The 27407-nt window shown below is 36.2% G+C and overlaps 1 protein-coding gene across 1 annotated transcript in view; it reads right to left on the bottom strand.

The window, feature by feature from the left end:
- LRP1B (LDL receptor related protein 1B) overlaps positions 1 to 27407 on the bottom strand; it is a 339912-nt gene that overhangs the window by 254779 nt on the left and 57726 nt on the right. Inside the window, exons 5-11 of the mRNA XM_062578228.1 lie at positions 22223 to 22445; positions 19234 to 19405; positions 17102 to 17245; positions 15492 to 15728; positions 7129 to 7309; positions 4130 to 4349; positions 1133 to 1322 (exon numbers count right to left, since the gene is read on the bottom strand). Of these exons, the coding sequence (XP_062434212.1) occupies positions 1133 to 1322; positions 4130 to 4349; positions 7129 to 7309; positions 15492 to 15728; positions 17102 to 17245; positions 19234 to 19405; positions 22223 to 22445 (1367 nt within the window). The remainder of the gene's footprint in view (positions 1 to 1132; positions 1323 to 4129; positions 4350 to 7128; positions 7310 to 15491; positions 15729 to 17101; positions 17246 to 19233; positions 19406 to 22222; positions 22446 to 27407) is intronic.

The following is a 27407-nucleotide window of genomic DNA, read 5'->3' as shown; positions in this document are numbered from 1 at the left end:
AGTTTGTGTGAATTAACAATGTATGATCAGGCAAGGTATAAAACTTCAGAATCTCAAGTCTGCTGAGTCTTAAAATTAGAACTACTCTCTGATCTTCTCGTCCAAACATAAAACAGGTGTTCTTTCCTCCACTCCTTCTAGGTCCACAAAACATTAATTGACTTCCTCAGTTAAAATAAAGTCTATGCAATCTGCTCCTCCTCACAGCAAAACCACTTAATTTTTCTATAGAAAATGTTTTCATAGAGCTAGCAGCAAAATCACATATTAAATAGTTCCACCCTGTCAGAGCTATAATTGCATACGAAGAGAAACATTTGCACATTTTTAACTGAAAATCAGATAACCAGCAAATATCTTAAAATTTTCGAAACATCAGCATCTTCTAATTTTAAGATGTACCTCAATATACCTTAGAATACAGTCCTTTAGCATTCTGAAATAACTTGCTCCTAACTTTTTATTTGACTCATCATACATCACATCTGAGAAGCAAATGTGTCCTACACTCCTTTAATTGTTAATACAACTGTCAATTGTGCTAAGAATTGCATTATCTAACCTTCATCCATGCTATCCTATGGCCTTTTATCTCATTTCTCTACTGATATAAGTAGTGATAAGAATGGATATTTCTGCTACCCTCAAAGGCCACCTAGACTGACTGCCTAACAGCACCAGGTAGTCTCAGCAGATTAAGCCACATGTTGCCAATGAAGACCAAGATGTGGAAGAAAATTACAAAAAGAGAGACAGTATCTATGATCTTATTTGAGAAAAAACAAAGTTAGTATTATCTTTCACGGGCATAAGCTAGTGCATATACACACGATCTGTTGTATTTTATGTTTTCCCAGTATCTTTTTCACACACAAGGGAAGTGGTAATAAAGACAGTGTAAATACACAGAAAAATGCAATTTGCTATATTTTTACAATTCACTTTTAGTAAGTACGAGATGATCAATTTCAACATCATGCAGTCAATAGACTGAAACACTGAAAAGTACCTTTGTCATGTCATAGTCCCTCCTTTTTTTTTTTTTCCAGCTAGTATCCTCAAAAATATTAGAAAAATTGAGGGAAATATCCTTTTTTAATAGACCGTTGGAGAAACTGTATCTTATTAATACCTTGCTGCTTACGCGGATCATAAATCTGGAGTCCAAACAAAGGTGGTCTCTCACTTCTCAGCAGTGTCACATTCCTCGTAACCAGATCCAACTGGAAAATAGACCCATTCATATAATCTGTCCAGTAAATATAGTTTCCGTGATGTGACAGTCCAAATGGGTGATTCAAATCTTTTCCATTGTAAACTACCTGCAATTAGTGTTACATGAATATTGTCAAGTTAAAATGATCATTAATTTTATTAGAGTACACTTCAGAGTGCAGGAAAACAACACAGAGTATCACTTGTTCACAAACACGCAGACTTTAAGAGTCTTTTTAAGAGTCAATAAAAATAAAGAGTCAAAAGTTGTGTTATGCACCAATATCAACAGTCAGCTTCACAACATCTTATATATTCATATTAAGTGGACCCTGCTAGATAATTCACAAGAATGTAGGTAACTATGCAATCATTATGTTTGTTAAATATCTACCTTTTTTCCTATGGATGAAACATGGTTTCATAAATTTGCATATCTCTCAAACTGTATCAAGAGTGTGCTGCTTTTAAGATGTTGCTGAAATTCTCTTCTCCAGTAAACACAGATATTAATCCTGTAATATTGGAATGATTTCTACCTGAACTAGACTTTAATTCTGATTTTTTTTCTAAACCAACAGCAAAGAATAGTATTTGTGAACTGTTTATCCTTGTACAAGTTAAATGCATAGATTGTTTATTTATATCTGCAATCTTCCTTCTGCAAAATTCCTCTAATAGTTGTGACAACCATAGAAAAATAAATGCCACAGTTTGTTCCCAGAATGAGACAAAATTTCCTCCACTTTTGATCAACTAATATGTAAAGTAACAAATCACATGCCAAAACTTGTTTTTATTTTAGTGGCTGCAGGAAAGTTGTAAAACTGTGTCATTGCCTTAACTCCAGTCTCCAGATTCCTGCACAGGAATGGCAGATACCACCACACGGGAGCTGTCTAATAAAGAGAAGCTATTCAAAAATATTTGTAATTCATATAGAACAGAAACAAAGCTTTAAAATATTGTCTGTATTTACCACATGAAAATTACTTTACTTTGAATTATTTTTAGAAAGCAGAAAACAGCAAAACCTTAATATATTTAGTTTTGGAAACCCTGCTTTATGTTTTACCATAGCAGCCACAATGGAACCAGTAAGTTTCAAACTCCTCCTAGCTAGGCTCTTTGCTTGAACTAATTTCCAGCAGTGTATCTATCTTGCATCTAGGAACAGTGAAGCAGCTGATCATATTCCCAGCCTTTTCTCTGTTTAGGACATGGCACCAGGAGAAGAACAAGAAGATAAAACCACTAAAACACAACTATGCTGAGGTGTCAAAATAGCCTTTCTTTTGCCTTTCTAATTTTCTTTTTGGGTTTGGATTTCTTTTGTTCAAAATCCTTCATTCCAGTAACGTTTTGATTAAAAAAAAAAAAAAAAAAAATCCATCAACCAATCATCCACCAGCTGCTGGCAGGATTACCCTTTCTCCCAAAATCTTCACTAAGCAGACACTTAACTTGTTTAAATATTAAAAATGCTATTACTCCAGATACTTTTTGACCAGAATATCCTATAATTAACAACAAAGGATTTGATATTGAAAGCAAGTATCTTCTAGTTATTTTTGGCTATGTAAATTTTATTCAAATGACTACACATTTTATTCAAATCACAGGATTGTAGCAAAATAACTTTTTCTTAAAAAAAGAACAATTCTGTAACATGCTTTGAAATAAAGCTTGCTAAGAGAGGTCATTCTTAACGTGCAAAAATTCTGAGGGGTGGCAAAAAAGGCAGTTCTCACTAATAGTTAGAGAAACCTCTCTAAACTAGCATAATCTGCAGCAGCCGCATTTACCTTCTTGGACTTGTTCTGTCCAGTAACTTTCCAGCAATTCTAGAATTGATAGTGTGCAAAGTTTTTTCACTAAAAAAAAATTCCTGTTCCCAGTGCACTCATTCCCTTCCCTCCTTGATGGGACCACAGTAGATTTGGGGCAATAGTAAAAGCCCTAAATGTAAAACCTAACAGAGCTTTAGGACAAATTGCAACACTGCAGCACTGGAAAACAGCAGATCATCCAGAATAAAATTTTTAAAAGCAGTATGAGTTTATACATGGACAAGTCCCAAGGTAGAATGTGTCTACAGTTACTGTTCTCAATATGGGAGATCTACATACTGGTCCTAGAAAGGCTATCATGCAGAAGGAATCATGAGTAAAGGATGAAAGAGAAATCACAATACATTATGTTTTGTGACAAAATCCTTACTCAAATGTAAAAGTGTGCATCAACATCTTCCATTCAATTAAGACTGACATAACAATCTCAAGTGTCAGGGTCCTAATTTTATGAAGCAGATCCCTCTCACTCCCCAAATTATTAGATTCCAGCCTGAGCGTCAACTGTTTTCCTGATGTCTTTTCCATACTTGAAAGTTAGTGTTGCTTCAATAGAATAATGCACAGCTTCTGTACAGACTTGTAGCTAGCTATGAAAGCAATCAGTAACAACTAATGGCTGGACTTTGTTGAGTGCTTCCCCTCTGCACATTGCAACAAACACTCAAAGAGGGCCTTGAGATTCATAGGAAGCAGCAAAACCAGTTAAGCTCTATAACACCTCCCTCTGGCACAGCCAAACATATGTGTTAAGTTTCTTTCTACTGGAAAGTTCTCTGTAGTTTGGTGGCTCAGTCAAAATGCAATTCATTGACGTGAGAAAAAGAGATTTAAAAACAATAAAAATCTTTAACTTGTCATTCTCTAAAGTCAAGACGAAAATTTTAATCTACATTATGTTCTCCTATAGGATATTGCCAACATTGCTCTTGTCAACACAGATGACACTGGACATGCAGCAGGGTTTTCCAGCCTTTAAAAACTTTAAAACTATTTTTAACTTAACACAATGAAGTTCAGGGAAAGAGCATGCCTGTGGCAAAACAGCAGTATTTTTCTTTTACCTTTCTGTCAGTTCCATTCAAAAATATCCTTTCAATGTGATCATAATAGGCATCACACCAGTATAGTACATTGGCATTATAGTCCAGAGTTAGACCATTTGGCCATAGCATCTTTGATGTTACAAATATCTGCCGACTGTGGCCATCCATCCATGCCTTCTCAATTCTTCCCACGCTGTCATCTATTTCATCTTCTTCCCAGTCTGTCCAATACATCCAGCTATGAAATTATAAAAATGAACACTGAACATTTAGATACCATTTTAACCACCTGAATTATATCCTAAACCTATAACGAATTTTGCAACTGCATACCCAAAAGTCAGTACAATTTGGTCTTTTGCATGTTTCTTTCCACTGCTACTTCTAAATGGATTACTCTTTGTAACAGAAAAAAACCCTTTTTCTTAACTGTCATTCCAGTAGCATCCAGTACATACAGAAAGTAATGAATTATATGAATACTAAATGAGTTAATTGACATAAGAAGTGAAAGAATTGCTCAAGGCCTTGTTTAATCACAACAAAATTATGATTTTTTTAAAACCAGTAACTATGGAGTTTGTTCCAAATTTCAAACTTCTAACTAGTATTTTTTTGGTTTTGGTTAAGTCTAATTTGCCTTTTTGATGCATAACTGCTTTTTACTAAGCTTCATAGTATCAAAAAACCTGCAATAAATAAATTAATTGCACTCTTGTTTAGTAGCCACAGGATAATCTTGACATTCTGAGAACTTCACATCCCATATGAAAGCAGCCAAATTACTCAAAAACTACTATGAGAAGAATGACCCTTACAAAAGTGTTTAGAAAGAGAAATGTCTAGAAAAAATATCTGGAAAAACAAGTTAGTAGACAGTTTTAGTATACTACACCCAGAATTATTATAGTATACAGCAGAGCAGTGTACATAACCCTACATTTCCTTTACTGTTTCCTTCTTTATTGGATTAATATGGTTTTAAGTTTTTATTACAAAATTCACTGGTGACAACTGACTTCAGTGATTTAAAATACACAATTCTAACTTACGAAAAGCTGAAAGTAGAAACGTGCTAAGTACCACCAGCTTTTGTATAAAAACAGCTCGGGGGGGGGGGGGAGGGAATACATACAAGCCTGTATGTCAGCTATAAAACCTCAAAAGAGCATCTAGATCATATGATGCACAGTAACATCAAGATGTTGAAAATATCTACTACAGAAAAGACTTACTTACTTCTAAGGTCAAATCTAGGATTTCGAATATTAAGTCTTAAACAAATGTATATTCTCCTTCTTATAAATATTAAAGATGTCATGACTTAGTTAGTATTTATGTGCCTTACCTTTGATTTCACCAGATTTATGTTTCTAAAATTCTATAAACTTTCTGACACAACTTGCGTGATCTCTATCCACTAAACCTGTCTGTACTTTGACAAGTATTACAATTTTAATTCTAGCAGTCTCCAAGTTTCCAAAGGACATGAAATATTTTGAAAAAAAAATTTTTTGCTATCAAATTCATTCAGATTACAACATATCTATGTAAATAATGCCAAACCTTCTTGTCAATAATTTTATTCAATATATTTTTATATATAATTATAATTCAATCAATTTGATCTTTATACAGTACATTGCAAAATACAAAAAGATTGTATTATCATTACACAGGTCTACAGATATGCAAATATACCATTCGTTTCTTTTATGTCTCTTCTAAGTCATAGAAAAGTTTTTTTTTTCTTTTACTATCTTTGTAAATATATAGTAAGAACGCCAATCAGTTTTCAACCCAAGATGTTCACTATATGTTTGACTCAAACAACACTAGGTTTAATCATAAAGTTAGAAAACCTGTTTATTCTCTAAAACCCAAGCAAAGACCCAGGTCAGTATGGTACTTATTTTACTGGAAGAAAAAAGTATGTTTTACAAATATTTACATGACTGCTAAAGCACAATTAATGAGCTTTTTTTCCATTAACTTTTTGTCTGTACTTATTCTAGCTACCATGTCGTTTGCTAAAATATCCTTACACTAATGAACATTTACATCAAATATGTTTTAATTGTATCTCCAAATGCAGTTAATGCTTCAACATTGGTTATCTCAAGGCTAATATTTTCTAAACAAAATTAAAATGCCATAATAAATGCTCTCCTTCAGAAAGAGCTTCCATGAAAAGTATAATCATGAATGGCACGTTATTTCATTAGAAAAGTGTTTTATATAATAATCCTTTTCAGACAATACATGTTTATAAACTTTCTATTCTGCATTTACTGAGCTGAAATATTTAACAGGGTAATTGTATGCATGGCTATGGTTTGTGGTCTGATTTTACGTTCCTACTACATGGCCTTATAATTAATTTTAGCCTTTCCATGTCATTTCCATTCCTCAAAGGACAAATTCAAAAGTGAAAACCTGATAGTGAAATAGAAAACAATAGAAATAGAAAACAATCATCAGTCCAGCCACACTAGAATTATCTACCTACATCTTCTAGTAACAATTCCCTGAATAAATATGCACCAGTCGAATTTTAGACCTACCACAATCGTACCAGACTAATCTCACATTCTTATTATGTAGGCTATCACAATTAATTATGTCAGAAATGAATACTGTCTTGTTTAGATTTTGTAAATCAGTGTGTACAAGTATATCTTTATATATCTTTATAATCATCTGGAAAAACTGAGACTTATGCAGAGAAAAAAATAATGGATAATACTGTAAAGTTTATATAACATTAAACAATTTAACATGGAAATATATACAGGGCTGATTCACCTTTTGCTATAACAAATGGAATGTATTACACTCAAATTAACTTGACAAAAATCTGTATCTCAGCATATACATTATCCTGAAGACTTCAGGAAGAATACTGGACGGGAATTACAGATAAATTTCTACATAGATTTAAATACCAATCCCAAGCAAAATAAAATTCCGCGTATATTTATTGTATAAAAATGCATAAAAATTAATCTACTTCATACCCATTGACAGGATCAACAACAATTCCTCTTGGATGGGACATGTCTCCCTCCAACAACGTTTTTCGACTCTGAGCGGCTTTTTCCAGCCTTGCTACAGTGATTGTTTTCCTGTGTCCATCATTTGTCCAATAGAGATTATTTCCAATCCAATCCACTGCTATGCCCTCTACATTATCGAGGTCTTCAAACAAACAAACAAACAAAAAAAAACAGTAAGAAGTGATTTAAGGTTATGTTCACATTCTATTATTTAGTGTCAACAATGGACAATATAAGGCAAAGGTTACAGATAAGCTGACTTATTTTCTTGATTTGGAACTATATATATGCTGGAATATGATGTTAAAATTTGTTGTTTGTTGAAATTTGTCTTTGCTGGAAACACCCTACAAAAGATAAAGATTGATCATAAAACTTGTATATTAAGCCATAGGTCTTCATATGCTAACCACAGTTTGCACTTGGCAAATCATCATTGAACAAAATCCTACTTAATTTTAACCCTAAATAATAGTATCATCTAAGTTAATAATAGCTTCCAAGATCAGCTCTCAGTACTGTAACACAGCAGTGTTTTTACCCTGGAATATAATAGGAATTATATTCTTCCTATTAAAAAATAAGAAAGACATATATTTAATAAATATTGTCCCTTGACCCTGCATATCACAACAGTTTGAATTATTCTCCATGCCTGAGTATACAAGCAAACAATTAGCACTGTAAGCAGTATACAAGCAAAGAGCAATACAACTATTGGCTGTGCCAACAGGTTCATAAGTCCACCAAGCACCAAAATGTGTCAACAACGTTCATTTGATACAACACAGGTGTTTCCACAGTTGAGAACTAAAACAATGCTCTGAACAGCAAAGTCTCCAAGCTTGCCCAACATGCTGTAGTGTTAACAGAACTCTGCCTTTTTCTGCACACTGACAAATTTTTAAAATTACAGCACTAGATCTCAAACGGGTTTTCTATCCTTCTTCATCACATCCTTCCTCTTTTATTCCAGAAGGATCTGTCCCAGCATGTAGGGTGGGGGTATGGAGAATTTCCACTCATTCCTGACCTTTGTAGTGTTGTCGAGGTCCACAACACTACCGGATTTTAGGTATCATCCTTTACCATGCTGCTGTTCTGACATTAGTTTTCTGGCATTGTCTCCCCTGTGCCAGACCATTAAAGCTTTTGGGACATGACATCTGTTCACCCTTCTTGAGGTCCCTCTCCTGCATGTGCAAACACACTGCAGCCAACCAAACACCTGCAATCTATCACTTTCTTCTTCCCAGGCCTTCCATGGAGCATCTCGCTTGCAGTATTGGGGCCATCGCACCAAATACTCCTTCATTAGCCAACACTGAAGTCTTCCTCCACCACACATGACAGCGGCTGCAAGTGGCACAGGCCCCAAAACTACCCGGAACTCTGCTCTCCTGAGCCAAAAGCTGCATGCCGCTTGCTCTGGCTTCCCTGCACCGCCACAACCGCTGCAGGGGCAGCAGCTTCAATCCTCTCATGCTCCTGCCATGTGCTCACACTGCTCCTGCAGGTCTGCTTCATCACAGGAACTGGGGCTGCCAAAAGGCCTCTGTTATTAATTCACCAAAGTCCTGATGTTCCCTTTACGAAGGTTCTTGAGATCTCACTCCGTGGCAGTCGTCTGAAGCTCGCTCACTGCTCCCGGAGCTGACTCCTGACCAAGAGTGCCTGTTGCGCTGAGCACTTGATAGGCTGCTGGCTGGCTGCTTCGTGCCCATTACCGAGACTTCCCAGCTCCGCCACGCGGCGTTGGTGCCCCGGAGCTCTGCTCGGAGCACACGGCACGCCCTCTGCCCCTGCCGCCCCATCTCCTCCGCAGCTCCCAGCCTCATTTCCCTGCATCCTGCAGGTGGGGACTGCGCTCCTGGGCCACCACAGCTTGGGTTGAAGCAGGCACCTGTCCTAACCACCTTCCTGTTCCTTAATGGTTTCCTGGCTCCCTTCGTACCCTTCTCCCCACTTTTTGCGCAGTGCTCAGGCTTAGCCCCACAGACACAACGAGCAGGTCTCTCACATCACAAGTTCCTAACTCCGGCGGCACAGCTCCTCCCGGAGTATCAAAAATCACTCCAGTTACCCCAGCTCCGGACCACGGCACAACCTGGTGCTGTCCCCTCTCCTCCCAATTACTGGTAGCCTCGAACTGTCAAACTTTACTCGAGTCAAGCTGCTGCCAACTACCACAATCGTGGGATCCCAAAAACACACACTTACCTTCCCCCCCCCTCCAATCTCAACTTTAAGTTCACTTTTGCCACAGGTTACGCTTGCTCAGGCCACGTCGCTGCGGCAGGCGGGCGCCGTACCCGACCCTTCCGGCCCCCAGCGCTCAAGGACTGCGCCGCCCCGCTCCGCAGCGCCCCGGGGCCTCGGCGGGGCCCCCCGCCACGGCTCTCCCGCCCACCCCTGGGTTTCTTGGCGCTCCCCCACCCCGCTATAGCTCAGCCGCCACCTTCCCGCTCTGCCTCAGGGCCGGCTGGAGCCGGTTCCGACCGGTCCTGACTGGTCCCGACCCTCACCGCTACCTTCCATTTGGTACTGACCCCGCGTCTTCCCTAACGGTAAGGAAACATTACCATTTAATGTCCTCCGCCTGGTCAAATTTCAGGTGGAAAGTCTCATTTTCTTGTTATATGGTTTGATACTGTATCGTAGTTAGCAGAGTCTCTGCTCCAAATGTTATCTAATACAGCCTTCGGGCCCGTTTACGTTTTTAATCCTGTTGGAAAGTTTTTACTCTGCAACCAAATCACCTGGCATCTTAATTCATGATAGTGGCACCTACTGTGGTCTTAACCCAAGTCCTTGGGGAAAGAGCAATACTTTCTCAGTAACTGAAGGAATCTGTGCCAAAGCCAGTATATGAACCTGGATAGTCAAACTTTAAAGTATGATAAATTATCTCTCATTCTTATTTGCATCACGTCTTTGCTTCTGCCTTTGCTTTGGGTGTTATTTTTTTTCTCTCCATTTTCTAATGAAATAACTTAATCCTGCGTCTCTTACTTATTCTTCTTGGATCTTTCCTTATTTATTTATTTATTTTTTAATCAGATAACAATGTAATAGCTTCAGCTTTTGTGTTCCTAGCAAGTCTGGGCTTAAGAATTTACAAGATTCTTTTGAAGCATGATGCCTCCCTCTGCTTCCGTAACAGTGAAGGTCAGTATGGCCCATGAGTTTTGTTTTTTTTTTTGTTGTTGTTTTTTTTTGTTTTTTTTTTTAATCCTTATTATTCTGATGTTGCTTGAAAATGTGGCTCATATTACTTGATTGTAAGATACACAAAACTGCCAAGGTACAGTTTCAGTGATGGGAATCTTGAAAATCTTTTTTTAAAACGTATAAATGATTTTTTCTATTAACAATGAGGCAGGTTATGCTGTTTAGACTCAAACTTTCATCAGATTATTTCTTTCTCAGTAGTGTTAGCATCACTTGCTAATCAAGAGTAAAGTCTCTTGAAAAGGTTTCTCACAACAGACATGATAAAGAGATTTTTATCACCATGTAGCATCAAAAATTCATTAATGTCATTTTTAAAGAAATGCTGATGTGATAAAAATCACTGATCCTGCTTAAAAACTGCTTATGCAGGATATACATATAAATATCAGCTAAACTGAATGCAGCTGTTTACTATTTGAATTGTGCTGGCACACTTATGTAATTTAACCGTTCAGTTTTCTTGCCGACATTTTCACAGCATCTCCTGCAGTTCTAGTTGGGACATTTCAAAATGTTTGTTTTAATCATTACTGCAACAGCATTGTGTATTGCCATAGTCTAAAACTTCAGACAAATTTCAGTATACAAGATGGCTCCCCATAATACAATCAGTAAACACTAATGGAAAGATCTTACTTACTAAGATTTGTAACTTCAGCATACCTAAGCATTTTTTTTGCAGTATATCAGTTGTGTTTTCCTTGGGGCAAACTTTTCACCAAAGACTCAAACACGTTTGCTGGCTATGGCTCTCATAATCTATCTTGTTCCCTACAATAAACCAGTGAAATTTTTCATGATGGATTGGAATGTAAAGCTCTCTTACTGAGTCACAATATACATAACTTGTTTCGTGCAGCACAGAAAACTTTCAGGATACTACAACCCATAGATAATATATGGTATGTCATCAGAAACAGACAAAGATAAAATGTGACAGTTTTACCCAATAAGTGAAACATCGGGCTTTTTATACACTTGAATGCAATAACAGCATCTGTAAAAGATGCTGTTACAATCTCAGTAGCTGAGCACTGCAACATGATAAATTACTTCATGGCCTTTTTGTTGAACTATGTTTTACAGTGGTTTATAAAACCACCATATTCCCTTTCAAGTTAATAGAACTATAATGTCTGCCATTGCAAAATGTTCCATTTTTTTCCCTAGCTTCCATAACTATTTCCTTTAAAGGAAGAAGCATAGCCAAATGGATTTAATATATTAAGATTGAAATATACTAAAATTATGATACAGACTCGCCTAGTATACCAAAACTCAAAAATGACAAGAATTCGTGGCATCCATAATTCATTCTATTGAGACAAAGTATTCAGTACTTAGGTTTTACTTTTTATAATAGAAAATTAAAAGCAACTCAAGTGGCTAATGAAAGTCATAGCATGACAGCTAATTAATATTTTTAAAACTGCTTTTTCCCTTACAATTGTCATCTCTCTGGGCACAATGGTAGTGGGTAAACAGCATAACTAAATACAGAGAAATACACAGATGAGATCATTCATTTTTACCATAAAAGGAAGGAAATTCTTGTCACTATCACAGAATTTTGCAGGTTGATGGACACTTTCATTTGTTGTTTCTCAATTCTTTTGCTAGGTTCCTTTAAAAAGGCAGTGTCAGCGGCTTTTAAATTCAAATTTAAAATTATCGTCTTTGGGAGCTCCATACAAGGAAAAGGACTAAACAGACCCTCACAGTGTGTGGCTCAGCTCCTGGATAGGCAAGATCAAAAGGATGAGACATTTCCTGCAATCAAGCATGGGCTGTGCAGCTCATGCCAGCAATGAGTTTATTAGATGCAGATGTCAACAGCTGATTTTATCACACTGGATTAACAGCTTCCAGTAAAACCCTGAGCTATGCCATAACTAAGGTCAGTAAATCTGTTCAGTAACACTTTTGTCCTTTCTTATACAAGACAAGCTTTTGAGGCTTTCCACACTGAGAATATTTCCATGAAATATATTCACTTTGAACTATCATAAAGTATGAGCTGTATTAGTAACAACAGCAAAACTACATACATTAGAATGCTAGATACCTGGCATTCAGGAGGTAAAAACCATATAAATTTTTTAATCAACTAAAAATTGTTATGACTTTAGTTACTATTCACCTCTATGCAACTGTCCAAAAGCTTTAAATGTATTCTTGACTTTTTTAGGCTTCACATCAAGTAGTAACTAAGTAGTAGCAAAATAGTGGCCATTCTGGTTAAGCAAAATTTGATTCCAGTGGGTTTGGATTTCTAAAATGAAGTACTTCCATATAAAAGGAATGAAGTATGATAGTGAACAAAATGCCATTTGATAAGAAAAATTAACACTTGCAATTCTGGAAATCCTACCAGAACTTTGCAATCAGCAGTAATACGTGACATCCACATATACTGAGTATAGAGATTATTAAAAAGTGTGATCATCTCTCAAAAGGCAATGATCTGCCTTTAAAATGGCTTTAAAGATACTAGAAATTATAAGCATGGAATGTAGTATGTTACAGAACTACATAGTTTCATTGATGTTAGTTAAATCTTGCCTAAAATGCTAGATTAGTATGAGAACAGATGAAAGAAATAGTTCTTCCATATACCATCAGCTATACAGATTCTAAAAATATTTACAAATTTACGTTGATTTTGTTTGAACAAGAAGTTAGCCCTTACCCAACTTTGCTAATATTCATAAGGGAGTGATACACAACTTCTATGCACAGTGACCCTAAACAACACAAAGGAGATAAAGAAATGTGAAAAACAGAGTTCCTGTTTATGTTACTCCAACTGAGCAATTTTCAAATCCCTTTAAAGTTTTCTGATTTGTTTCATTTTTAATTTAAAAATGGATTTCAAGTATAACTTTGAAATGTTAATTCTAGCAATTTCTGTTACCGGTGAAATTAAACTGCTACTGTAGTTATGCTGCCAGCTTTGGGATAGGCCTTGCTCTGGGTTGTCAGATAGTTACCAATACTACACAGCAGTTTATTACCAGAAGTGAAGAAGAAGAAAAAAAAAAAATCACAGCAGAAAGCACATGAGAAATCAAACTCCAGCAGTGTAAGGTGCTCAACACTCTCAATTCACAGTCAACAGCTTCTAGGATCAGGCTCTCATGTAGGCAGACTGTAATTATCAGAGCTGAAGTGTTGTTTGAGCTAGCATATCTGTTCTTACAAAATGTGATAGTCACAAAAAATGACAACTTCTAATCTGAAAAGTGACACCTACCACAGATACAGCTCCTTAGCAGCATGCTGTTTAGAGCAGATATTAAACCACCTCCTGACACACCTGTTTTCTCTAGTAGCCTTCCACAAAGGACTGATTTAATCTATCCCTGCTGAGTTTTTGAGAGCTGACAAGAATAAAAGCTGAGGTGATATGGCTGGAGGCCATATTACTTTCTTAAATCATGAAAAATACCTTAACAAGTGTTCTTTAAATGTACTTCAAAGTTATGAAACTATACCAAGTTCAACCTACAGAAGGAGCGAGGGGAGATAAAAAGAAAAATAAAATTTCACTGTTTATTATGACCACTAATAATAGATCACAGATGAACCATAATTCATTTGGTGATGCTCTGTCATTTCGCTATATTGTATTTATAAAACGTAGAAATTACAGTCAGACATTATTTAGAAGAGTATCTTCCATGTGATGATTTGGTATGCAAAGTTTATTCATGTCTACACGTTCGATTAGACTAACTTCAGTCTCTCAGATACCTTTCAGCAAGGGAGCTGCTTGATACTACCTTACAATGTATAAATTTACGTACTCTCCACTCTCTCTATATGCAGCATTTGGATTAATTTGATTTAAAAATAAATTCGTGCTGTTTAATAAAGGAAGGTCAGCAATGGAAGTTCTTTGATATATGTTATTCATTTCCATATTCACTGTGAACTGAAGAATTAGCAAGTTGACAGCATAGAGTTCAGTATTTGTTCAGATAGTTGCCCTTTATTAGGCAATCACCAAGATATGGTGAAAAGACATCCATTCCCTGTAGCTTCCACTGAAGAGACTGTTGTGCAGATTCTGAGTCTGTGAAGAGAGACAATATCAAAACATCCCTGTATCACTGCAAATTGGAGATACTGTCTCTGGGATGGTTGGATTGAAACATGGGAATGAGTGTTATGAATGACAGCAAATGAAAATCCCTGTCTCAAAGCAATGGTATTATTTCAGTTACTTGTATTACTTCAAGCCTGAATTTACAAATAAACAGATTGAGCTCTCTGAAGGCCAGGACAGATATTCATACTGCTTTTCTCTTGAGTACTAGAAAATAATTACTGTAAGAGAGATTTCAGCTGAGGCAGTGACTACCTCCTGCTGTCTTCCATGAAAAGGATTCATGAAAGGAAAAAGGAGGTTTAATCATTGAAAACAGTATTTAGTATCAAAAGATGTGAATCTCGGCCAGAAAGATTCTGTGAAGTGTAGTGGTAGAGGTAGAAACTAGTGAACTGCTGTTATTTTTCCCACTGCTGTAATATAGGGGACAAACTTGTTAATTCAAGGTTCCCAAGAATGTTCAGGTCTTCCTCTTGCTTCCACAAATACAAGGGAAATTGCATCAGGACAGACAAAGCTAGATCACCTACATGTTGTTTTTTTTTTAAATGAATTTGCAAGCGACAGCACAACAGGAAGTCTCATAGTGCAAAACTGCCTGAATCCAAGTCCTCCAGAACCCATACTGTGATATCGTTTGGAGTAAAGAAGCCATACTACATCAACAAGGATATGGGATGGCTCAGTGAGCAATTGCCAAGAACTACATTGTTCTAACTCACTGAAAGAATTCACTGGAGAGGTAGGGCAGAGACTAAACGGGCAATGTAAAAATTCATAACAGAGCAACTTAACCTAAATTACTATTTCTGGACTCAGGAAATACAGAGTTGTAAGAAAAGAAATATCTCCAACTCTGCACAAGGTGTAGTTTGGATGCATTTTCAATGGGATATTTAAGTAAAATTATCTGTAGAGATAAACTTAACTCTTTCTTATTGAGATTCTCTGCTTGTCACTATTAGTTAACATTGCCTACCATCTTTGAGGATTGTTTCTCGCTCTGTGCCATCAATTTTCTGTCGTCCAATTAGGAAACTGGTAGTATCAGCAAAGTAAATGTAATTGGTCTCAGCATGGAAGTCCAGAGCACGAGGATTGACTAAATTTTCTATAGGGATCATGTATTCATCAGATACTCTGGTATTCAGGTCCATTCCCCGTATTATTCCTGGGCGTCCCTTTCCATAAAAAAGAAACAGTTCATTCTTTGGTCCTGCAAAAGAAAGATTACAAACATAAACAACTGATGCTGCCTAATCTTCTTTTTCAGTTAAAGAGTGGCATTATGCACTGTAACAATTAGTAGGGGAGCAGGAGTGTTATTCAGTACTAAAAATTAAACTCAAATATTCTGAAGGCAACTAAATTCAAGAAATCTAACTAATTACATTACCTGAATTAAAATACAAACTACTTCAGTTAGCTGCTTATATCTAACTTTTTTTTCTGTCAAATTTCATACTAAGAAGAAATGCTAGACTGTAGAACAACGTTGCGTCTACTGTGAAATGGACATATATAGCACTGTAGGCATTTAATTTTACAATTCATTAGGATCTATCAGGGTAATGCAGACTGTGACTCATGCAATCATTAAATCTAACAAAACTGTAAACTTCAGCAAATTCAAAACTGTTTTTTTTCACTTGAAGTTTCTCAAAAACAAGACAGAAGACTACATTAAATTTATTTCAAATGGGAAGGAATATAATGAATCAGCACACAGTGTTCTTTCAAACTGAGACATAAAACATGAATACCAGTATTTCTTATTTCTTAGCAGCTTTCAGTTAATTACAAATATGTTTAGTAATGTGATTTCCTTTCCTTAAACATACTTACAAATATCCTTAGATACTTTGTAATATGAACATCTCTCTCCTGTAGACATGAAAATATCTTTCCGCAAAGCCTTTGAAGTTTTTATGGTTGGAGTTGTTAGTGAAAACTATGAGAAGTTTGAATGAGGTCAAATGTATCCACTTACCAGCATTCATCCACATAACTAGTTGCATGCCCTTCAGCTAAACTAAGTCCTTTGGTTAAGAAACCAGACAAAAACAGGTCTACTTTAGGACTGTCCTTTTGGCTTCAGGTGACAGACTGTGTTTTTCTTGTAATACTAGGTGTAAGTATAGTTATTAAAATCAAGATTTACTTTCATCAACTATCACAAGGAAAAACCTTGCTCATATTATTCACATGAAGAGTCTGCTTCTGAGCTGCAAGTTGACGGTATGGGCAGAAATTAATGGCGACAAGAACTATTTAGCAGCATTTCAGTACTTATGTACTATGAGAATGCACAGTTTATAAAGAAGGAATAAAAATGTTAAATAGAAAATTGCTGATGGTTTTTAGAATTCTTTAAAGAGCATCCCAGGTTTAATTTGTCACTTCTGTAAATTGAATCCAATCAAATAATTTTAAGGGAATAAAAGGCATATATAAACAAAGTGTCAGATACTTGTTGCAAGCAAATTTTACCTGAAAACAGGCCATGGTATTTCTATTGTTATTGATATGGTTTTTAAGTAACACCTGAAATATTAGCAGCTGGCAAACTCTTTGATTTTAACAACATACTTTTGCATGACCTGCCATCACTTCCCAAGATGAAGCCAGTCCTGCAGCGGCAAGTCTTTGTTTTGTAGTTGCTGCTGAGCAGACAGATGTGCGAGCATCCCCCTGGCATTCCATAAGGGTCGACTTCACATGCATGGCTTCTGACTACAAGTGAAAAATAGCGTGATTGAAACCCATGTAAGGCAGAGTAATTATATGCATCAGCATGTGGAGGGTTACAGAAAAAAAAAGAGCTCGTATCACAATAAATCTTTCCTGAGAATATGACTTTCTTTTACAAAAAAAAAAAAAAAAAAAATCTCTCTCTTTTAAATGGTGCCCAAAGTGGACAAATACATGAATCTGAAGCACTATCTTGTGGCTATCAAGCCATATCCCACAGTGGTGTATGCAATCAATCCTTTTTGAATAATTTTTTACATAGGCATTTGCAAGGCAGCAGTCTCTCAGGGTAACTTACTCTCTGATTTTTCCACCCCCCACCCTGGCTTATTTATTTATTTATTTATCATCATTATTATTATTAAGAGAACAGAGTGAATCCAAAGCCAGCCCAGTTCACTAATCATACAACACTATTCTGGGGCTGATACCTATGCAGAAACTACAGAACAGCAAGAGCCTTGTAGCCTCTTTCCTGTATTCAAACAGTACAGACATAAATCCAACTGAAGAACCCAAAGGATTCCTTTCCCTTGGCATCATTATTTTAAAATGCACAGATATAAATTAGCAGACTAACACACCGAATTCATTAAAAGAAAAGAGAAATCCTTCAACTAAGTCTGATCAGAGAGCAACATCTGTCTTGCATTTACTAAACTGGCTCACAGTAAACCAGTGGTATTTTAGCTCAAAACACTGTTTTTCTCTTCTCTTCCCCTTCCCTCAAGCTTTTTAGTTGTTTTAAACAAGTAATCCAATGTTTCAAGATCGATATTGTTAAAGGTGTACAGAAATGTTACCAAGCTGAGACAGCCTTTACAGCAAATCTTGAAAGCAACAAACATGTTCATTCAAAACAAAGTAACTAGCAGAGTGAACCAAGGGCAAGAGGAGGGAAAGTAATCACAGAAGATGCAATAAAAAATACACTGTAATCATGTCCCTCCTTATACTCAAGGTGTTTGACATCCTCAGGGATACAGGATGGTCAGCAAGGAGAGAGTTCTTAGAGCGTTCTTGTGGCACTCACATCTGCAAACAAATGCCCTGGGCTTTATGATGAAAGTTAGTTCTTCCAATCTACATCAATTTAGAACTTGTTACCACTTCAGAAACTTTTCTAAAAGTAGTCAGTCTGTTTAATAACATTGATGTTGATCCCCAGAACTGATAAACTAGCTTTTATGTCCAAGCAGCCATAGCAAGGATTCTAGTATTTACTGCTATCAGGCACATCAAAAAAATCCTCCTTGATAAAGTGTAATTGCAAACACTTAGGTCTTGTAATCTTTGCACAAAGTTCTGACAAATCATGCGGCTGTTCTGGATGCGGAAAGGATGTAATTAGACCCATGATTAGAGTCATACAGGACTATGGATCAAGGAATTTGGTATTTAATGAAAAATTCTGAGATTATAGAAACTTTTCATTCTAGACTAAAATGAAGATTTATTTCACAAAAGGGAAAGAGTTATTTATTCAAGCTGAGCAAAATTGGAAAGCAATCTGCTGTCTCACAGGTTGCTGCACTGGCAGTTAAATAGGCTAGCTGCCCAAATATCCATGCTTTCTGGCAGCCCCAAAGGCAAAGGCAGGGAGACCCTGGAGGCCCTGGGAGACCAGGAATCTGAGAGGTCTGAGACCAAATCAGGTGGGCCATACTCGAAATTTAAAGAGTGTTAAATTCTCTTCAGTATGTCTGTGTGGAGTCCTGCAAACCAGGGCCCTTCAGCAATTCTCCAAACCGCACACTAAGGAGCCCGTTCTGCTAGGAGCTTAACGAAGCAGGAGAACGGGCAGTCAGGCACATGGAGAACTGCAAGGCAAAGGATGCCATCCGGAATTCTGCCACCGTGACCCATTTTCACTGCGTGCTCTGATGGGAAATTCTGGAACAATATTTTTGACCACATATCCACCTCTTTGCTGTTTTCCTGTTTCTTAGAAAGAGGGATTTTGATCCTACCTGCTGTTTGAGTTCTTTTATGGTAAACACGGATCTCTTTAGCATTTTCAAGTTTAGTAAGAGATTGAACATCAGTGCCATTATATCTGTTTATTCGTAAAATGCTGAAGTTATCTGAATTAACTGCATATAAGTAGTTTTCAAATACTGCTATACCACAGAGATGCCTAACCTGGAAAAGAGAAAAAGAACAATTATTTTAGCTATTTCTGTTTTTTAGAAACATCAAATAATAATATAAAATGTACAGGCTAAACCATACAGAACAATTTCTGCATAAAGTGCTATGTATTTGTAAAACTAAATGAAAACTACAGGTATTGCTCACATTCTTATAATCGTAAGTTTACGGTAAAAAGAGATCCTCTGAATTTCTCAGTTCTCTGTCTTTAAAATTTATAAAGTCTGGCACACTGTGCTAAGGGAATACATTCGTGTTAACTAATATTAATTAGCTAACTAATAGTGAATATTAACTATTAACTAGTATTTAATAAATATAGGAAATGAACTACCAAAAAGCTTTTTCTCTGTGTACAGAGAAGAGTCAATAGATTGGTTATAACATAATTAAAAAATACGTAAATTCAAAGCCAGGCAAATACTGCAAGATATTTTCACTGAGTATTTTCTAATAAATAAATAATCTCAATAAAAGCTATGCTTGTACTCTTTTTGTGTTGTGTCTCTGAATATATTTGGGGTTGTACAATTCTGGCAAGTACGTTTCTCAAGAAGTGAATTCTCAAATTACATTACTGAGATGTGTATGGGTACATGCATTGAAAATTACCCATAGTTAGTTAACCAATCACAGCTCAAAAATGAAGTGTTCAGTAGAGGTTGCGCTTGATCTATAGATTAAGAAAATGCAAAATATCTCATTAAGCAATTTGAAAACTGAATAAAGAGAATTTGTTGGTAGGTGCTCTATAAACTGAGTGTTTTATTAATCAGTAAATTATTCATGACAAAGTATTTATTCCACCCATTTACTCCCAGACTCAGACATACCTCACCAAAAAAAAGGTGGTGGCAGGGGCCCTCTAACACATCAAAATCCTAGTCTTCTCCAGAAATTACCCCTGGCTGGCCAAATCCTTGCCTCTGTTCTCAGCCCTTACTCAGTAAAAACTAACTGAAATCAATGGATGTGTTTGATTAAGACCCAATAGAAATTCAGTCCAATTATAGTAATGCCAGACATGGAAAACAGCCTTGAAAATAATGATGCATCGGTACCAAATCTTTGAATTCTCTGCATTAAATCTTCCGTCTTCCCTGCGTCCATTTGTACACATTTTAAAACTTCATTATTTAACTCCCATGACAGTTTTTCTAATTTACATTATTGTGTGCCACTTTTTACAATGCGTTCTATAATGCTTTAATTTATGCATTTTTGTGGTAGTTTTTACTCCTTATGCAGCTTCTCCATTATCTTACATACGATTAGAAATGTTGTTTGCTACATAGTCCTTTGAATGCCACTCCAAGCCGTCAATCATAAAAGCCCTTATCATTTGAAAAGTACGTCTTTTGATATGCTTGGGTTTATGAAATAAAATTTTACCCCTAAAATTTCTTGGGAATAGTTTTCTGGCTTGCTATTTCCTTGGACTGACTATGGAGTAGCATGGAGTAACTAAGTCAAATTCGATCCCGGCAAATGCAAGCACAAAAAACAGTGAAATCACCATTTTTTCATTTGAGTGGAAAGCAAAATCAATACACTTTTCCTTCTGTGATAGCTGTGACCAACTAACTTCTTTTTATATATATGTCACCCTTTCAGCTCATCCATATTGAAAGAAACATGTTTCTTCCTTCTTAGCTATTTTAGAGAACAAAGAAACTCTATGAACTTAATCTTAAAGAGAATTCTTAAATTTAACATTTAATCAGGAATCCTCTATTGTATCCAAATTTCAGATAAGAGAAAGAACAAACATCTCTCCTAAGACACAAGTACGTACAACTCAGATCAAGCCTGTTAAACTGTTAGTTTCTTTTCCAAGTATCTATTCCCAAAACGTCACCTGAAAAAAAATAATGTACAAGACCTGCCATTCCAGAACAACTGCCTAAAGACTGCAGCTAAATCATTTTAGAGTAAGAAAGAAAGCATTTCACTAAAAATAGGAAGGCTTAGTGTTTGCTCTTTAGCCAACCAATCTGGATTGTTTTTTGCCACCGTTTATACATATTTTTAAATTACAGTTATACTAACCAGTTGTCTGTCAGGTAAAGAGTGACTTCTTAGAAGAGAGTAAAGAATGAGAGCAGAACAGGTGAAGTGTTTATTCTGTCTATTCATTCTTCCATATCCTATTTAACATCAGGCAGAACCAGATTTACATATAAACTCTGTGAGACAGTAGCAGTAAGAAACAATTCTTTGCTATTTTTCCCTAGGTCTCGAACCAGCCTTTAAACAGCCGTGGAACCTTTTCTTTCCGTACTACCTATTACCCTACTCACCAAGCTACAACAAGTGATTGATGCATTCCAGCTCACAGACTCGCAGGTCAGTCTCAAGGTTTATGTTTATGAGACTGACCACCTGGATCAACAGGGAAGAACACAATTACCATCAACATAAATATGATTTGATTGATCTGAACAGGTGAACACCTTTTGTTATTTCTCTTTTCCCTGATAGTCTCTTCTTCATGAGTTGGCAATAGTTCCTTCTTGGCATTAATAATTGATCCCCCTTGTATTACCCCATATTTCTCCTCCAGAAGTCTCTTACAATGGAAACGGTGATTTACATGATGTACTGTTAAAGAGTCACTGCATGGAAACTTTGTCTATAGGTTGCAAAATGGGCTAATTTGCAAATAAAAACGTGCAGCTGGATCTTTTAATGTCCAACTTAACTTGAACCAAAAAGAAAAGATTTCGAACATTACTGTAACTGCTGGCATTATGCAGGATCATTTATTGATATCATTACTTTTTATTGCATTTGTAAATCAATACCTACTTGTCTGCCTTTCATTACTGAATGCCTCTTTCTTCCTTGATAGTCAACAACTTCCAGATTATCCAGATAAATGTCAACCCAGTACACATATTTATTGACGAGATCTAGTGCAAGAGCAGTTGGTTGTTCAATTTTAGAATCTACTATCCATGTCCTGTTCATTCCATCCATGTCACATCTCTCAACCTTGGCAACATTCCCATAGTCTGTAAAGAAAAGCTTTCTGTTGAAAGAAAAAAAACATTAAGTTTCAAAGTGTGTGATAATAATGGAAAGCTCCTGGACACACCGTGCAAAGCATATTTTTGCTCTTCTTCATTTCAGGGGCTACTTCTATTAATAACCATATAATAATGGTAGTCATATAACTGATTAACTAAAACATTCACTAAATTTTCTAACAACTTTACAATTATGTTGAATTTTCTTTCAGGTGGAACATACAGAAGTTTTCAATACATTTCGCTGTGCCACAAATATGTCCTTCAGCTAATACTCATTCTGCTTTTTAAACAGATATTATTCATATGTACAGACATTATATCAGAATTTGAAGTATCTCTCTAAGTCTATTACCTATAAAAATAAGAAGATAGTTATAAATGTCAAGGAGTGGTAAAACCACAAAGCGGTTACATGGTTTAGAAAGCAATTCATTACATAAAATGTTCAACAAAAACAAGTCAGTAATACTGTCAGATTAAAACAAAAGCAGCATTTCTAAAGTAGATGCTTTGCTTTGCTCTGTATTGCATTTGTATCCAGTCGTTGAAAGAAGGTCAGGACAGGACTATCAGCTGTGAGAAAGCTTCAGTATTTTTCCACAAATCTTCTGAGTCATTCCATCAAAGAACAATGGAAAATTATCAAAAGATTTAAAATTGCTATGAAAGCTTCTCAACTTGATATTTGATTAGCATTCACTGAGTTTAATATGCACAAGTCAATTTTGATTAACCTGGCAATATTTTTACAGGATTATCTAATCATGAGACTAAATTACATCTACAAGCAGAAGACCACCTTGCCATGACTTTAACATGTTTTAAAAAATAATCCTGTTCCAGACTGAATGTTACTAAAGCTACATTGAGAATCAGGATTTCATTTTGCAAATTAAGTGAATTATCTGCTATTTATTAGCACTAATGGGTCAACAGTACATAAACCTTGTGACATGTTTATATTAAATCATAGTAATTTGTAGCCTTGTAACCTCTCATAAAAAGATCACACTTGCATGCTTTAGCCTGGAAGAAATACAGAGTTGGTAAATTGCCAAATGAGACCCATAACCTTTATTGTTAATATTTTAACATAAATGAGAATATATTTTAAATGTAGTTAAAGTTTCATGTGCAAAATATGTAAATTCAAAAAAATCACAAAGTATTTAAAGCAGTAGAATTATCTGTAGTATAAATACAGCAGCTGTCAAGTGCTAAAATGAGTTGATCACACAATCATAAAAACAGAGCTTGAAGACAATTTGAAATGTCATGTAGTCCATCCCCAGGCCATATGGCAGAATAAACATTACCTATATCATTCCTGAGGGATAACTGCATTCCTGACAGGGATTTCAATTTGTCTAAATCATTTTGAATTCCTGCCTTATCCTTCATTGTAATTCTATATTCCAGCTGTACTTTACGAACATTTTAGAGAACATGTACTTAAGATTCAGCTCCATATAAATCAAAATGTGCATACTACAGTTTATATAAAAAGTAAAAATTATGCCTGCAAAATGAATGTTTTATTTGGAAAGGAAATCTATCTGTCTATCTGTATTTTAATCAGCAAGACCAACACCTATTAAATTTAAAATAATACTTGTTAAAACATTACTTGCGCTCTCGCTGACAATCTGCATTTCTGGGGATCTGATTTAGATTACTTAATGGGACTTTGCATCTCAAGATTCAGTTACTCAAATCAAAGCTCAGTTTGCAGTCATGAAGCCAAAATTGGTTCTGGTGGGATTACACATGTACGCATCTGTAACTGTCTATCCTCTCTTTCTCACCTCTAGCTACACAGCAGCTATACAGACCTGGAGCAACTGACTGCTTGTTGGCTTAGTGCACAGTATTCTTGTAGAATACTTGCAGACTGTGTGGTATTGCATAGGGTTCTATGTGGTACCACAAAACAAACTATTAAACAAGTTGGAAATAACAATTCTTTGCCTTTTACAAACTATATTGTTTTCGAAGATTGAAAAAAATAAGTGTGGGTCTGTCAATAAGATAAGTAGATACATAAAGGGTATCTAATTTTAGTACCGTTTCCAGCTTTCACTGTTAGAGAGTCATTTCTGTGTTTCCTGAATACCTGTTTTATATTAACAACAACTGTGGTAAGGAAGCTAGCCTTACTTCAGGTGCAATAATATAATTTTTATTTAAAAGATAATTTCTCTTGGATACTGGCAATAATAGAACTTCATATCCATCACTTAATGTAGAGGCAGAACACAGTACTGAGTAAGTATTGGAAATTAAATTAAAAAAAATTGCTTTATTCTGCAATCCTGAAATGCAATTCTGTATTTAAGGAATTAATACAGAGTTCTAGAACAAGGTTTAAATCAGAATTTTATTACTAATATATGAAACTGACCCACAATTACACTGTCTTCCCTTTGCTTTGGGAGGTCTCAAGGATACATTTTAGTAGTATTTCTTTCTATTTAAGATTGATTTCCATGCTTATAAATGGTGCTGGGTTTGCCCATCCATTTTCAGCAATGGGTGGTGAAATCTTTTATCAATTCACAGAGCAATTTCAGCATGAATACTGACAATATATGGCTCCCTGCACTTCCCAAACAGCATCCATTAGTACTGACCTTGAGGGACCAGCTCTAACAATGACAGGAAGAACTGTGTCCATTACAGCTTTTATTTCCTAAGACTACCAGTGAGGATACTAATTGGGGCTGCTATAAAATAGTTAACATTTTGGCACTGAATTGAATTTTATTAAGGCATGATATCTTTTGAAAGCTGCAGACTCTCCCATGCATAGAAACTCTAAATATTCTCCTAGCTCTTTGAAAGAAAACATACGTTCTGCCCATTGTTAATTAAGACCAAAAACAGCTCACTTTTTCATGTCCAGGCATTTTTCAGGCATCATATATTACCCTTTTTCAAACTTGTCAAGCTCTGTTGTAAAAGTACTGAGTTGCTTTGTCCCAGTCCTGTTCCAGGAGGCTCTTCTGGAATGGTTTATTCTAACAGTTATGAATCTTCTAATAAATTAAAATTTCTTCAAGGCTATATTATACTTACTGGCTTCTGCAGCACATTGTTCTTTGGCCTGAACAGTTCTTTCTAACCTGCCTTCTCTAGATATACTTCTAGATGACAATCAAGTTTTTGCACTGTCTAGCTAACAGCTAGAGAGAAGCAAATAGTCAGTCTTCCTTATCTCATAAAACAGGCTCTTTATATTACCCTTCTCTGCAGTCACTCGAATTTTAGGTTCTATTAGTGAACAAGCATGGTCAGCACTGGATGCACTGTTCCTGAAAAGAGCTTACTGGTGTCTGTACAATGGCACTGTAACTTCCCCACATCTACTGCAAATTGATCCATCACAGGACAGCATTTGCTGTTCTCACAGCAAAATGTTACACTGCTGATTTAGTCATCTATTCTAGTTAATACATACATCCTCACTCTGCTGATTTCTCAAGTTTTAGTTTTAGTCCTATCACAAGTCTCCAATCCACAAAGGGCAACCCACTTCATAACCAACAACAGTTTTAAAAACTCCTCCACATCTGAGCAAAGTCTCTAAAGCATTTCAAAATATCCTCAACTGATAAATCCACCAACTACAAACTGCAATTAAGTAATTAACCAAATAAAACTTATCCAGAAGGAGAACAACTTCATCACTAGATGAAAGTCACATTGAGTTTCCCAGGTCCTGTTCTTCTACCATTAGTCACTGATTAATTGTTCCTTATCAGGCCCCCAAACCTAACAAAGAGGGCTTCAAAAAGCCCTCAACTTTTCCATCAATGTTTTTTACTTCCTTTTATTTTCCAAGCTTTCAATCACAACATTAACAGCCCACTCATTTCATTAGCCTTGAAAAAATATGTTCTCCTTTTAAAGCCACATCTGGCCTTTTGGGTGAATGCACTGTCTCAGCTTCCTATGTATGTAAAAAGGCATATACTTTATAGCACAATCAGACAATTTTAGGCAGCAGATTTTCACAATTATACTACACTTTGGATAAAAAATATGTATGGAACAATGCTGTATGAGAAGATGGTAACAGTTTTCATTTCGATCCTGACACATACAACTGTGCTTCATAGTTGAGTATATTTATGTGCCATTATTATTATTTTTTATTCTTTATTTTCCCTTCAATCTTTCATTACCATTTGTGATAGGAAAGCGATACATTTGTAACCATGTCCAGTAGTTCGTTCATTCAGCTGCCAGGCGACAGACTCTAAATTATTGTTCCCTGGATAACTCTGCAAGCCAGCCTATTTCTAGTTTCTTTTTCCTCCTTTAATTCTCTAGTTGGTTCGTAAACCTCAAGTGCTCTTTCAGTGGATCTGTAGAAGTACATGTTATTGTACAATATCCTAAATTCCCTACAAGGAGAAGCAAGAGGCAGTTGCTGGCATGCCCAGACAGGACAGACGTGCAGAAAATAAACCATCATACACCTGATAATATATAGCTGTTCAAGATGAAAGGGTAGTGGAGACTAAATGGACTTGGATACCAGAACATGCTAATCATGGGTATATATGAATTACACACCCTCCCCACTCCGTGGGACACGGCCCAGAACAAAAGCCAGAGGGTCAACGGATTGCTGTCAGTCCACAGGCTCCCTGGGCTCTCCTTGTCTCTCTTTTGGGGTATGCCAAGTGTCTCCCCACTCCCTCGAGTTACTCCAGACACTGTCGATTTTGGGATTGGGCAGAGAAAAGCTAGGTCTTGACTGGATATTCAATTCTGGACATTCAGACTCACACAACACCCACCAGGCACTCACAGCCTGCTCACCTTGAAAGGTCTCGATACCCCTGCACTTTCACACCACCTGACAGGCTGCTTTTGCTCAAGGCTCGACTACTCTTATCTAAGCTGCTCCCTTATCCTACAGGGTCAGATGAAGTTCACGTGCTAAAGGTACTGTG

This window comes from Rhea pennata, chromosome 6 (assembly GCF_028389875.1).
Source record: "Rhea pennata isolate bPtePen1 chromosome 6, bPtePen1.pri, whole genome shotgun sequence".
NCBI lineage: Eukaryota > Metazoa > Chordata > Aves > Rheiformes > Rheidae > Rhea > Rhea pennata.
This window is presented reverse-complemented; position numbering and strand designations above follow the sequence as displayed.